General features: G+C 39.4%; 1 protein-coding gene across 2 annotated transcripts in view; it reads left to right on the top strand.

Annotated features, from left to right (window-relative positions):
- Positions 1-15,490, top strand: part of STAG1 (stromal antigen 1) — a 128,084-nt gene that overhangs the window by 69,897 nt on the left and 42,697 nt on the right. For both annotated transcript variants that reach the window (XM_042820593.1, XM_042820595.1), the window contains exons 10-14: positions 3,312-3,410; positions 6,249-6,328; positions 9,154-9,261; positions 11,429-11,543; positions 15,019-15,136. In XM_042820593.1, coding sequence (XP_042676527.1) covers positions 3,312-3,410; positions 6,249-6,328; positions 9,154-9,261; positions 11,429-11,543; positions 15,019-15,136 — 520 coding nt within the window. The remainder of the gene's footprint in view (positions 1-3,311; positions 3,411-6,248; positions 6,329-9,153; positions 9,262-11,428; positions 11,544-15,018; positions 15,137-15,490) is intronic.

Raw genomic sequence — 15,490 nt, 5'->3', positions numbered from 1 at the left:
GAAAGATGGTAGCAGTCAGGATGCTGAGAATGCAACTGTTTTGTCCATTGTTTACTTAGGAAATGACTTTCCTTTCAGACTTGTTTTTTCTGTATGTAAAGCATAGATGCTACTACACAGAAGTAGTTGGGAAACGAATGCTCCTTTTATTTAGTGGGATTTACAGGTACTGCGTGATTGCAAATACTTCCCTTCTTAGGTTGACATAACCTTCAACTCAGAATTCAAGGAAGTCTGCCTGAAAGCTAACCTGGGAAATAATCTTGCTTCCTCCTCTCCTACCTAAGGTGCAATAGATCTATGATATTTCTCTAAAAATTTCCTAAAATGCCCAAACTGTTGGTTTTTCCACATCTTTCTCTAGCAGCTTTTTTGAATGCTTGGCTGTGTATGTCACTAAATGTTTGTCCTTGCAGAAGCTAAAGATTCTGTATATAACTCTATTATTTCTTTTTCTACTTCCCACACACTTAAGAAAAAGTGGCTATTTCCTTCAAAGCAAAGTCACTTTTCCTTGTTGTGTTGTGAACATATTTACTAAATGCTTTCTTTATTGCCTTTTCTATCTAACCCTACTGTGCTTGGGCCTTTTTGCTTGCTTTTTTTTTTTTTTTTTTTTTTTTTTTTTTAAATTTATCACTCTTGAGCTTGACCTTGAGTTGTTGAGTTAAATAAGTTGGTTACATAAGACTCTTTCTGTCCTTGTCCAGCATCACTGTGATTGTACCTTTTCCTTCATATTCTAATTCTTAGGAATTATTTGAACATGAATGTTTCCACCCTTCCTAGGCTGGAAATTCTTGCTGTGTTTCTTTTCCACAAAATATTTGGCATGTTAGAATCTTGAATTAATGCTCACTTTCTGTACTTGGAATGATTCTCATAGTTACACAGTAAACATCTTCTGTCAGGCATATTGATGGTTTGTGGATCATTTTCCCTCTTTCATTCTGGATTTCAGTGTGGCATCTGTACGTACAGCCTCGCTTTTGCCTTTCTTACATTCTTGTCCAGGTCACTCCTATTTATGCTTAATCGTGGGTTTCTGTCACTGATCTCCATGACTCTTTTAAAACCTCTGTAACAAGACTAGCAAGCTGTTGTGCTTCTTTCTCTCCAGAGTGATGAATTCCAACCTTGATCACCAGGTTAAAAACAGACCTTTCTGTTATCAGAGACAGTAAGTCTTCTCACTGTTTGCCTGCTGAGAAGGGCAGTCATCTACAGAGGCTGCCTCTGTGTCTCCTGTGCCTTTACTCTCAGCCAAAGGGACCATGTATCTTTCTTTCTTCCGCTGCTGCTCCCCTAGCTTTGCAGTCACTTGTCTTCTTCCTTGGCTCTGGTTAGCAGCAGGAGTAGATTAGCTGGCTTCATTGTGCCTTTGTTAATGTCTCAACTTCAGTCTCCTGGCAGCCTATGCAAGTACCAAATGTTCACTGTTCCAGTTTCTATCTACCTTGGTTAGTCTGCTCTCCTAAGTCATTTAGAGACCCTCCGTGTAAAGTCTGAGCTAAACTCTGAGAGCCTGGTCCATGGTGCTGGTGAAGTCAGCAGGCACATCAGTGCTGGCTATGCACCAGCTGCACTGCAATCCTCAACTCGTGTTGCTGTTGGCACTTATTTTTTCTGTCTTTGACCAGTTTAGAGCTTTGCATTTTGAGACTCCAGCACTCACCGAACATCAGGACATCTGCTCTCAAGCAGGACAGTCTTCAGGGCAGCTGTAGCTAGACCGGCTGCCTCACTTTTGCTCTGTAATGTTCATTATGTGCCAAAACTGATACAGATCCTCTGTTGCTAAGTAAGCTAAGGCTGTAGGAAGCTTACATCCTCTTCTAATGATTAGTGATAACTCCAGAGATCCTGGCCTTTCAAAATGCCAGGATTTCACAGCTGAGGAAACACCGATTCTGGTACCGTGGCAATAAGTGCCATTAAATAAAGAATGACAAGCAGCATTTCTCTGTGTTTGCTTATCAGTTGCTGACATCCACATAAACTTTTTTCTTCAAGACAATCATTTTCTGTACCTTGAAAGATTTTGCAATAGATCATATAAACAGAACTGTCATCCCACTGACCAACTCTGCAGTAGTTGAAAAGTTGAAAAGTAGAGCACGAGTGCTTAGAAACTCTTCAGAGAAATAGAGATGGTTTGTCAGAACAGTCGTTCTTCAGTGAAAAGTTCTTCTGCAAATCTTCCTTTCAACTTTTTTCCCTTTTCAGTTGCAATTTATGAAATGAGTGGAAACTGAAAAAAATGGATTTTTATCTTTTATTTGTACATGTGCCTCTGAATGTTCACCAAGATGTTAGTCTTTTTGAAGGAGCAGTTTTTTAAATACAGACTCAATTACAGAATAGGCTCAGAAACGAAAGGCAGGTTTGTGTAAATAACCCTTTGGCTACCTCCACGTGTTTTTGACAAGAACACCTCATTTACCAGGACTTTACAGATGAGCTGAGCTGTGTCTGCAGCTAGACAGATAACATGGAGGTGCCCAGAGGACCCAGCCCTTCCCTTTATCTCCAGCATTCCTATAGGTGACAAACTGTGGTCCATAGGCACAGTGTCTGTGTTTCCTGCCTACAGCCAACCAGATCAAAGCAATCCCAATCAAAACTGTCACTGGGAGTGAGCTGCTGCCCACAGGATGCCTCCGACAGCAAAACATGAGCTGCTGTCCTTGCTGGTGGCTCCTCAGGCTGTGGCTTGGATGCTTTGTGTTGGCAGCCTGCTCCCTCAGCCCATTCATCCTTCCTGTGCATGGCCTGTGATGGGCTTTAGAAAGTTGCAGAGAAAGAAAATTGGTGTGTGTTTGTTATGCCTATTGTTTGGACACACGATGGCTTAGAGATGACTTGTTTTTGTGTGCCACATGTAGACTGTGCTCTGTCTTCCTGTACATTGATTTTAAACAATAGGTATTGGGAGGAAAACGTTTGTAGACTAAAGATAAATTGCTGCACTGCCTTCTCACCAACCACCTTGAAATCAGATATCTTTGTTTTCTATTTGTTTACAGCCTTTTGGGTCTTTTTGAACTGTGCTATTACTTGAAAGGGTAACAGATACAGAAGTTAAAGTGAGGGCACATTAAATTCTTTGTATATGCAAATAGAAAAATGAAATTTGCAGGCAGCTGCACATGTGGTTTTTTGATCTTTAGCTGAACTGCAGCTTGGCTTTGGCAACATATCAGCATAAAATTTTAAATGAACATTAAACAAATTACAGAATGGTATTACTTGGTATTCATGCGGATTTGATTAGGATATTATATCAGCTAATCTTAATGTGTTTTATTTAGCAAGGTGAAGTGAGGTTGAAGTGTTTGAAAGCTCTCCAAAGTCTGTATACCAACAGAGAGTTATTTCCAAAACTGGAGCTGTTCACTAATAGATTCAAGGTAAGAGGAAGTACAATTTCTGGGAGGAGTACTTGAAATAAGCATGTGATCTTTCTCGTTGTGTTGTGGCCTTGACATACAAATGCAAAACTGTTCCTGACTGCTGAGATTAAGACAAATTAATTTCGCAGTGTTTATCTTTTATGAATTGTCTGGCTTGGCCAAGGTGATTATTTATCTGTATGTATTATTGCTCTTTATTCATTGTTGTTATTTAATCTGCCTGTGCTAATTTAATTTTAGATTTGTTGAATTTCAAGTATTTGTGCAGTGTTTCATACCTACAATAAACGTGAAAGTAACAAACTAAAAAAGCAGTCTCTAGGACAGCTTTTTTTGCTCTATTTGTGCTTGTGTTTGGAGGAAGTTTGATCTGCACCACGATACATTGCTGAGCTAAATAGAACCTCTGTAATGGGAGTTTGCATTGCATTTTTAGACAATTAGCTTGCCATGAATAGCCTGCATAGGAGATCAGTACTGGAGGAATATTTCCTTTTTTTTTTTTCCCCCTTTTCATTTTTCCTTTTTTCATTTAAACTAGCACAAACATGCTGGGTTTTTGCTTAATATCTTAATGAGAATGTGGATGTTAGTTCACTTTTTTGCATAACTGCTTTACTGCACAAGTGAATTATCTGGAGAGATGAGTTAGGAATGCCGTCACTGCTTCTGTTTGGATGCTGTGAGAAGAAAGCTTTGGAGCACTCATGTCAGCAGGCACCTTTTGCCATCACTTTTGTGTTTTGGAGAACAGAAAACTGTGGTTAAGAAACGACCAATGGAATTTAGTTTTGTTTAAATCATGATTATAATGCTGATGAGAAATCCTCTTTAGGAAAGAAGTGGATGCTGAAATACTCATAAATAAGTACTGTGCAGCAGACTGAAAAACTTCTCTCTGTTGATTTTATACTGCTTCACTGGTTGTGTTTGTCATTGCAGTTATAGTTAAATCCTCCACTTGAAACTAGAAAAGCACAAAATAGAGAAAATTAGCCATATCTTTATTCTACATAAACACCTGATAAATACAATGGTAATCTGCCTTTTGCCACATTGACTTGAGAGATGGAGAAGAAAATACTTACACTGCAGTTAAGTTTTGGATTTTAAGAAAGGCTTTTTGTCCAAACTGATAGTTGTATAACAGCAGGCTATTTGGGAAGCGATGGAATCTCCTTCATTTGAGGTTTCTAAGGGCAAGTTAAATAAATATCCGTCAGGAATGAGCTAGGTATGACTTCCAGGTGGGAGATGAAATACATCATTTTCTATGTTCACTTCAGTGCTTGTGTTCTTGTAATTTATAAAATTGGTTTCTGTGTCTGTTGCACTAAAGACAATTTCCTCTCGCAGATGACTTACCTGAGTAACAGACAGTAGAAGCTGCAGGCCTCTGACTAATTTTGTAATGCCTGTATAAATCTTGTTTGCTTAAGATCTCAGGACGACCAGAAATGCTAGATAGCTCTCCAGAAAAATGCTAAATGCTGTTCTCAGTCCCATGGCTGCTTATGTGTATTTCCTCATTAAAACTGAATCAAGCTGCACATTCAGCTGAGATTCAGCTCAATCCATTCAAGCCATCAGCAGGAATCTCTCTTGAGATCTCCTGGCATAAGTTAATTTGTTCCAGAATTACTTGCATTCGGTTGTTAATATTGTAGCACATTGTAGATGTCTGTGGGAGTGATGTAATGATGGCACTTTTCAGACGGGGGGTAGATACATATTCCTTATGGCATTTCTGTGTTGCTAGGCATAGTTGATAAGCTCGAAAGTAAGTTTTGTCCACATAGAAAACAAAACCAGCTTTGTCCATGTTCATCCATTCATCCATCAAAGACACTTCTGTTTTCTACCAAGAAGTCCTGTCTGATGCAAACATTAATTTCTACATAGAAAAGATACGGGTTAATTCTTTTACAGTCAGTGACAAAGTTGGGATCAGATTTAGCTGCGGCAGCTTAACTGCTGCCCCTCATCCCTGACTTTGCAGAATGCTGTCCCCGTGTCCCCAGGAGGTAGATCTACTCTTCAGCCTATCTTGTTCACAGTGATAATACATAATGCAAAGAGATCTTCACAGTGTAAATTAATATTTCAGGTTATAAATGCAGATGTGACCCATTCCGCTGCATGGAAAATTTCTGTTGGAGGAGATTGAACAGCTGGGTTTTGTAACTTGCTAAACCTCTGAAATTTCATCTTCCAGCGACATTAGGTGCTAGGGTCTCATTTTCAAAGGCTGTAGTATCTGTCTGACAGGTTCCATCGCAGAGAGATTCTGACAATAAAATAAGAAATATCATGTCCATGATGTTGATTCTCGGCCTGATGTTGTTGGCAAAATTGAGTGAATGGTCTTTTTGGATAAGGAAATATTGTCACATCAGTCCATTTCCAAGACCCAGGATCAGGGAGTACCTTTTGTTCTATAGGCAGGCAAGAAGGGCCCTTTTCTCCCAGGCCTTCTTTAGCGATAGAAAAGTTTTATCCCTGTGTTCTGGCTCTCTGTGTGCAGTTAGTTCTAGACCAGTCCAGAACAGCATTCCAGTTTCAAAGTTTGCTTACTTGTTTCTTGGAAAACACAGAAGGGTAAGGACTGTTTTCTTCAGTAATTTGTTCCATTCATGTGTACGACCCTGTTGTTCCATTTTGCACATGGTGCACAGCTGTCTAAGATGTACATTTGATGACTGAACGACATGAAAGGATTTTCACGTTTCCTGTTGGAAGATCTTTCTCCTCAGGAGCATTTATGCCTGTGGACTTCTAAATCTGATAGCGATTTGTGTGCTTTTGTTTCATCCTTGCAATAATGTTCGTTTCCAGGACCGCATTGTATCAATGACACTTGATAAGGAGTACGACGTTGCTGTGGAAGCCATTCGATTAGTCACACTAATACTTCAGTGAGTATTTTTAAAATAAGTGTTTTCCCTCTGAAAGTTACCTAAGCCAATAACATGTAGTTAACTTTATTTCTTCACCTGTGCTATGAATTCACTATATTACTTTACATTTACTAATAAGTTGAACTGAATATGTAGTATTATAGTAAAGAAGCTAAAATAAAATACTTGATCTCCTGGAAGTAAAATAGGTGATTTATTGAGATTATTTGTTTTGGTGCGTTTACTGTTGAGGAAAAATGCCAGTGGATATTTATATTGTTTGCCAGGGGCGAAATGATTGTCTTTCCCAAAAGACATGGTTATATCTGCAGAGATAACTTCAGTAGTAACTAAAAAAGGTCTTGTGCTAGGAGATTTGATTATCCAGCATAGCTGAACAGAGAGTCATCTAGCAAATAAGCTGACAGAGAGGAGATGCTATCTTTAATACCCTGATTGGGGTTATGGAGAGGAAGTGCTGGCGATCTGCAGTTTAAAACACTTGGCCATGCAGGATACGTGCTTCCAGGTCCTGGCTTTTCCTTATACAGGTACAGTGGCATCCCTGATACAAAGTTCCATTCTGTGTGTAATCATCCCTTGCCTATACTGCTTGAAACAGTATGTCTCTAAGGGCAAGCTGATTACAGCAGGAACTTTTCCTAAGCTCACTGAAATGTGCTACAAGCATGTATAGAATTCCTGCATCATATTTTATACTCATTCACCCCACTTTGAAGAATCTTTTGGGCATGCACAATTTGGATGAAAGATTAGACTAGCATTTCTTCGTGGTAAAAAAAAGTATAGGCTTGATTTTTTTCTTTACCTATGGGTAGCACTGCTTTGCAGATATTGTAATATTTGACTTGTTAAGGATAATCTCTTCTTTTATGTTTTTAAAGCAAATACTACAAATATGATCACAAACAAGATGTAGAACATATCTTTCTCCTTTGTTATTAGGATTGTTTGGGAATACAGTAAGATTTTTGAAGCAAAATGTGTTCAGTTCACTCTTTTTCCTGCCCTGTTTTCTCTTTGGTTGTGTGATTAAAACATAGCTGATGCGTTTAGGAGCTGAAGGATATGGGTCACATCAAACAGCACAGGGCAGTATTCTGGCAGGTAGGAGCTCTGAAAAAGATGTTACGAACAATTATGATGGGGAATAATAACTTAAAAATAATTGTAAACAAAAAAAAAAAACAAAAAAAAGCCAAAAAAAAACAGCAAATGAGGCATATAGAGTCCTGTCATGGACATGTTTTTCTGATGAATGCTGACTAAACTGGGAGAGAAGTAATACTATTCCTATATGCAGTGTCAGTGATATCATTGATAGAATATACTTACAGTTCCATTACGTATCACATTTTTCAAGAATAGTGCTGAAAAGTGAAAATGTTCCTCCGTTTCATAAAAACGTGCATTCAGAATCTGTCTGAAGTTTAGAAGTTGCAGAAATTTGCACTTGCAGCCTGGAAGGCCAGCTGTGTTCTGGGCTGCATGAAAAAGGGGCGGCCAGCAGGGGAGGAAGGTGATCGTCCCCCTCTGCTCAGCTCTTGTGAGGCCCCATCTGCAGCGCTGCGTCCAGGCCTGGAGCCCCCAGCACAGGAAGGATGTGGAGCTCTGGGAGCGGGGCCAGAGGAGGCACTGAGATGAGCAGAGGGCTGGAGCAGCTCTGCTGTGAGGAAAGGTTGAGGGAACTGGGCTTGTTGAGCTTGGAGAAGAGAAGGCTGTGGGAGACCTCATGGTGGCCTTCCAGTGCTTGAAGGGAGCGTATGAACAGGAGGGGGAACGGCTGTTTGTGAGGGTGGATGGTGATAAGACAAGGGGGAATGGTGTTAAACTGAGACAGGGAGGTTTAGGTTGGATATGAGGAGGAAGTTTTTCAGCCAGAGGGTGGTGAGGCACTGGAACAGGTTGCCCAAGGAGGCTGTGGATGCCCCATCCCTGCAGGCATTCAAGGCCAGGCTGGATGTGGCTCTGGGCAGCCTGGGCTGCTGGTTGTTGACCTGCACACAGCAGGGGGTTGGAAGCAGATGAGCACTGTGCTCCTTTGCAACCCAGGCCATTCTGTGATTCTATGAAGCTCCAGCTATGTTGTTTACCCACAAAGAGTAAAAGCTCACTTGTTACTGTTAACAAATAATTACAGAAAATAAACTTTTAATCATTTTTGAATCCAGCACAGTATGGTATGATCAGATTCTTTTCCTTGATATTGAAAATGAATGCATATAGTGAGCACAGTAACTGCTGTAGGAGTGATGGACATTTTATTTTATCAGCATTATTGTAGTTCTAAACCCACATCATGATTCAATCTTGAAGTGATGACGTGTTGATTTTATTGGTACGTGCTCCATGCTGCTTGTGTCCCCCACTCCATGATCTAATCTGATTTAATTTTCTGCTGCCTTTGTCCAGTGAATTTCTGCAACTTCTCCTATACTGGAGGCAGTTTTACTGCCTGGCCTGGCCCTCTGAGCAGGAATTGGGAATAATAATAAGTGTTTGGTATCCTGCAGCATGTATACTGTAGTTAGTGTGATGGTAATTAAGTTGGCAAGACTTGTAAGCAGTGATGAATTTTTTTACATTAATTACTGTGTATGCTGATACAACTGAGAGAAGAACATCAGACAGATTTTCAGTCTTACAAGGCCTTTAAATGTTTCTGTATTTAAAATCAAACAAAGATCTTTGAAGTCAGTTCCTCTGCCTAGGATTTTGTACAAAGGAAACAGTCTTGTAGCTGTCAAAAGTAAGTTATGGGAGGTAAGGGGATTAAAACCAAACATCTGTTTCAGTTCAGTGTTGCTTTTTGCCTGTTTCAGTGGAAGTGAAGAAGCTCTGTCAAATGAAGACTGTGAGAATGTTTATCACTTAGTGTATTCGGCACACCGGCCTGTTGCAGTGGCAGCTGGAGAATTCCTTCATAAAAAGTAAGTTATCCATTAACATGGAAGAAGCCCAGATTGTGAACTGCTCCCTGGTAGTGGTAGTGTCAAAAGGAAAACAAGCAGTTGGCCAAAATACACCAATATTAGCAAGTTAGGTGTTTAATTTGAAACGCAGACTTACACTCGTGTTTAAAATGAAAACCTAAAAACTTGAGGAAACTGGATTTCCCTTTATCTTGCTCTAACGTCCAGGTAACCATACTAACTCCTCACAGCCTAAATGCTTCACGTATCTCTCTGTATTAAAAATAATTTTAAATCCTGCAGTTCTTACTTGGATTACTGTCATGATAGTATAGGACCTGTCCAGCCCTGACACTCCACCTGGTATGCAGTCATTATTTTTACAGAATTCTAAACCAGTTTATCTCAAAATCATGAACTTAAAAGGTTTCTGTGTGTTAATGACTAATAAAATTGTTTCTAAACTCACTGACATCCTCTAAAAACATGTTACACCTTTATTCCATCTTTCCTATAACCACTGTGCCAAAGGAAATGAGCCACTGTTTCCATGGAGTGAATCATACTGCTGGTGACTGTGAGCAAGACATTGCCACACCAGAGCCATTAACTTTCTGATGTTGGTGTTTGCACTCGAGTCTTTCAGCGGTGATTTTCTTTTTCCCTACATTCTTTAATACACTTACAGAGTATTTCTACCAAAATCCAGCTTTTGTAATTTTTCTTGCCGTGGCAGAAGATGATGAATTAAAAAATGTCTGTTTTCCTTTGCTGGTGTTCATTTATTCACAGTGGTTTATTTGTGATTCAGAAATCCACATTGTAAGTGTAAGCTCCTGTTGGTGGATTACTGGAATTCCATCTCTGTGAAGAGATGTTTGTTTCAGGGAATGAATTTCCAAAATTCAATTACATTTAATGTCCCACATAGTGTTTTACAAGAAAATGGTCACTGCTTCTTGTATTGCTTTGTTTTTAAAACTGCATACTGAGATTCCTTTATAAACTAATATGTGAAAAATAGTTCTGTAAAATGCCTAGAGGGTAAATGACTTTGTCTGAAGGCATATCTGTATGTTAGTGTGAAGACAAAACTTCATCCTAACTTTTCTTTACAATGGAATAGTATGCTGTGTTCTATTGATATGTCTCAAAGGAAATAGCCTTGAGGAAAAAATATCTTATTTCTCTTGGTTTCTTCTAACATCTAAGAGCTGGTGTTCCATTTTAAATGACTTAGAGTCTCTACTTAAAGCATTTGGGGTGGGATTTAACCTGATTATACATTTTAATGCTGCTTTCTGAGTGTAAGCTAGTCAACGGTTTCTCTTTGTAGTTAGCAAATGAAAGCAAATAATGTGGAAAATCACTGAGTAGGCCTTGAGGTGAATGTTTAAGATATTTCAGCACCTGTTGAGATGCTTGTCTCTTACCTGGTAGAGACAAGAGAGCGTGATGTCTTCAATTAAAATACAAAGTTGTTGTGCAACTCCTTCTCTTTTGATTTAATTCTAGGAGCAAAATCAGGATATTTTTTCATGTTTAGGATGTGCTTTGTGGATGCAGTAAGAGCAAGGTGCAGTTTTCAAACTTCACAAAGTAAAACAGTCAGTGTAACTGAAATGTAGGCATATCTGAGATCCCTGTAAGCTATGAAATGGGGGTGTTGACAGTACTTTGGAGCTCACTGCAGAATGTATAATGCACATTTTAAAGAGAACCAAGAAACTTGTCAGTTAGCTTGCTTGATCATTTATGCTGCTACTGATACTTGAAGTTTGTCAAGTTTGCTTATACCACATCCTGTGGTCAATGTAGCACTGAAGATTCAGCCTTAGTTCTTAAAGCACTACTGGAGTAAATGCTACCAGTGCTGTAGGATTTGATAGCTTAATAATTACATCAATTATGCAAATACATAAAGCTGTGCAAAATTCTTCTATATAAATATGTTCTGGAGAGCTTTTTCCTGTATGAAATTTCTCCAGGCCTAAGAACTTGAAGACTCAGAAGACAAATTCACCCCTTTAGCCTGGTCATGCCCTCTTTCTGTTGAAAAAAGTAGCTTAGCGTACTTTCAGTGTGCTTTATGAACCAATCTGCTATATCAAGAATGAATGTTCATGTTATGGAGTAAATGAGATTTGTGTTGATAAACATGTTAGCTCCTTTTGCTTATTTTTAGACTGTTCAGCAGACATGATCCCCAAGCTGAAGAGGCTCTAGCAAAGAGGAGAGGACGAAATAGTCCAAATGGAAACCTCATTAGAATGTTGGTTCTTTTCTTTCTTGAAAGTGAGGTAAAAATACATATTTTTAATATTTACACATTTAATAAAAACTGGAATTTCAGTAGTGACATATCAACATATTAATAAGTTGTTTGTTGTTTGCTAATCTCTGAAATACCTTATGCTCTTTGCACTGTCCCCCATCTCACTATCAGTCAAGCAATTCAATCTAAAATCTTTTCCATGTTTTATTATGCTCTTGCATGTCTCCAAATAGTCACTACTGCACTGCTGGTAATGCAGTCGCTTCTAGGTGTCATTGCAACATAGAAATGTTTGTTTGGCTGGGGTTGTTTCAGATAAGTTGACTGAAGATTGTACTTCTGGAGTTTATTCTTTGTAAAGTAAAATTATTTAAACCAGAAAGGAACAAAATTTATAATTAGAGTTATAGAGTAATTTGGAATGGAAAAGATCTGAGGGGCAATTTAGGTCAAAAGTGGAGACAGGTATGAGATTGGGTGAGGTTGCTCAGGGCTTTCTATAGCTGCATCTTGAGAACAGCCGAGCGTGGACGATGTACGTATGTGTACAATAACTTCAGTGTTTGATGAACCCATTCAGGATTGGATTGTGCCCACAGTCTGTAGAGGTCAAATATATGCAAAGCATTCAGCTAGAAGTGCTAACAGTAATTTAGGTGAGGAATAGCATTTGAGTGGAAGAAAACTGGAAAAGATGAACTGACAGGTACAGGATAATCTGAAGATACTGTGGAAGAAAGGTTTAAAGATGATACGTTTGATTCAGTAATTAATAGATGGCAAAGGAAGACTGAAAGAAAGGAATGACAAATGTTTCTCAACAGAATGTACATTTTGTATAAAAAGCAGAAGGAAAGGTACTTGATTCAAACCAGGTATTTGAATTGTTATTAGGGTTTGAACAAGAGACTTGACTGTGAGGATGAAAAGAAACAATCAGATGCTGAAAGAAAGATAACATTTAGGTATAGTGTTAATATTAACATTGTTTAAAACCCCTTACAAGCCAACAGGACTGGACGGAACATTGCTACCTGTGCAGACCTCCAATCTGCTATCTAAATGTATTCTACAGCTGAATCCTATAGCTTTTTCAAGAAATAGATTGTGATAGATCATTCTGTTTTCTAGTGAAAATCCCAAGCTGATCGTGGAGAAATGATGAAGTTTTGCTAGCTGATGTGTAATCACTCAGTGAAAGTCATTAGGTGAGATAGTCATATAGCCACAGGCATTAGACATGAGAAAGGCAGCATGTCCAACAAGATTACCTGTCGGAGGAGGAGCAATGTTTGTTCTGCAGATGCAATATAAGCAAATGGGCTTATTTGCCTCCTTTGGACAAATAAGTTCTTTCAGACTTTGATGTCAGGGTTGCTGTTCATGCGTATCCTGTTCCTCGCTAGAAGCTGTATCTGTTGATAGAGCAGCTGTGCTGAATTATCATACTCAGTGTTCTTCATGCCTTAAATCTGAGTGTGTGTGATGGGGAGTTACCTAGAATTATCTTCTCCATTCTTCTGAGGAGAGAAGAAACCCAGCTTCCTTCCCAAAGTCATGATCAACAGAGCACTCTCCCACATAAGCCATATGCTGCTTGCTGAGACCGCTTAGGTGTCAGGGCTAGCTTTTGCTATTGCTATTTTTGAGGAAGTTGTTACCAACAAATTAGAATATTCTGACTCCAATTTTAGTAGAGTTAGCAATCTGAAAGTTTCCACCAGCACAGAATGAGAAGATTTAAGCACTGCAGTCTGAGAGGGTGCATTCAGAAGGCTGTAAAGGTAATGCTGTGAGAAGGACCAGAAGGTTCTGTAATGTATAGAAAAGTACAAAGATGTATTGGCACCACCTTCCATAAGCTCTTAGATGTTCTTCAACTCAGCAGCCATTCCCATGTCTGGCAAACGAATCAGCTTTACATGTTATGCTTGTTACTTTTTGATGGTGGCTACAGACTGATTTATAAATAAGTGGAAGTCTGTGGATTGCTTTCTCAGTTAAGAACAGTTGTGGCTATTCATACAGAACCATTTTTTGCAATTAAACGTAACTTAACATTAATTCTATATCCCCTGAGTTCATTAGGATTTCCACTACTTATTTCTGAGAGATGAGGATTAGCCATTGTAGAGCTTATTTCAAAATTTAAGTGAACGTAATGCTAACAAAAAAGTGTCTTATTTTGGATTTACCATATTCCTAAACTTGTAATTGTTGTGTCTCAATTATCGATGTATTGTTGAACTGTGTGGTTAAACCAGCCTTGTTCAGCAAGACCAAGAGCTGGGTCCTGCACTTTGGCCACAACCCCAGGCAGTGCAGCAGGGTTGGGGCAGACGGGTTTGAAGACTTTGTGGAAGACATGACCTGGGGGTGTTGGTCACCGCTCAGCCAGACGTGAGCCAGCAGTGTGCACAGGTGGCCGAGGACACGAGTAGCATTCTGGCTTGTATAAGAAATATTACAGCCAGCAAGCACAGGGAAGTGATCCTCCCCTGTACTCGCACTGCTGAGGCCACACCTTGAGTACTGTGTTCTGTTTTGAGCCCCTTACTGCAAGAGAGACATTGAGGCCCTGGGCAACAGAGCTGTGAGGGGGGTCAGGGTGGAGAAGAGGAGGCTCAGGGGAGACCGTATCACTCTCTCTAAAACTCCCTGAAAGGAGGTTGTAGTGAGGTGGGGTTGGCCTCTTCTCCCTTGTAATTCAATAGGACTAGAGGGAATGGCCTCAAGTTGTGCCAGAGAAGATTCAGGTAGAATGTTAGGAAATATTCTTCTCTGAGAGAGCAGTCGGGCTGGTACAGGCTGCCCAGGGAGGTGGTGGAGTCACTGTCCATGGACATGTTCAAAAAACCTGTAGATGTGGTGCTAGGGGACATGGTTTAGTGGGAAATACTGGTGGTAGGTGGATGGTGGGACTAGATGATCTTGGAGGTCTTTTCCAACCTTGGTGATTTCATTCTATGATTGTGTATTCCTACTTCAGCAATTAGTTGTAATATGAACACCACTGCACACATTTCCATTCTGTTATTGTTTGTCCCACTCATTGTAATACTGAATGTTATATTAAAGTGAAAAATATTTCCATATCCATGTTCTGCACTGAAAAATAAATGCCTGTTCAGAAAGAATGTATTAGAACCTCCTCCTAGTATTGTCTCACCATCTCTTCTTATAGCACAGTAGGAACGTGAGAAAATGGAAATTTGTCTTCTAGATCAGAATTCAGAGATTTTTCACAAACAAGCTGCTTACTGAAAGACAAGCTCCATTTGTTGTTATCCGTTTTCCAATAAGGCATATCCCCACTGCCATACAGTTGTATCATTCAGATGAAAGAAAGCCTTCCAGAGCTAGTTTAAAACTGAATTTTCTTTCCCACTTATTTACAAATACGTGCCCATGGACGTTGTCCATGCTGTAGTGACTGTGACAGCTGAGGAACAACTGCTCGTACCTGAACGCTGTACTGACCAGTGCTTCTGATTTTGTAGTTGCATGAACATGCAGCCTATCTGGTGGACAGTTTGTGGGAGAGCTCTCAAGAACTGCTGAAAGATTGGGAATGCATGACAGAATTGCTCTTGGAGGAGCCAGTCCAAGGAGAGGAAGGTATTTGTTTAACCTCTCTACTGTACTGATATTGCACTTTATTGCTTGTTATGACTTAAAAAGGTGTTTCACTGTGGCAGATAGAAGTGCTTATGTTGTGATTTGTTTCGAAAGCATATTTGAGAAAGTGCAACTTAGATTTTAATCCACTTCTAATGCATCCTGCTTCAAAAGGAGAAGTTTTATATTGCATTTTTCAACTCATGAAGTCTGCTGTAGTGTTGTTGCTTTATATTAAAGGCTAAGATTCTTGTTTGAGCATTTAAATGACTAGTGTATACGTGAACATTTAAGTAAATTAAGTAACTAGCACAGTTTTGAGTAAACAAAAACTTCAGGTGGTATTAAATATGG

The sequence above is a fragment of the Centrocercus urophasianus genome, unplaced genomic scaffold (assembly GCF_019232065.1).
Source record: "Centrocercus urophasianus isolate 14NV4802_14NV808 unplaced genomic scaffold, USGS_Curo_1.0 seq_19, whole genome shotgun sequence".
Taxonomy (NCBI): domain Eukaryota; kingdom Metazoa; phylum Chordata; class Aves; order Galliformes; family Phasianidae; genus Centrocercus; species Centrocercus urophasianus.
The sequence above is the reverse complement of the archived record's forward strand: the minus strand, read 5'-3'. Positions and strand labels throughout refer to the sequence as shown.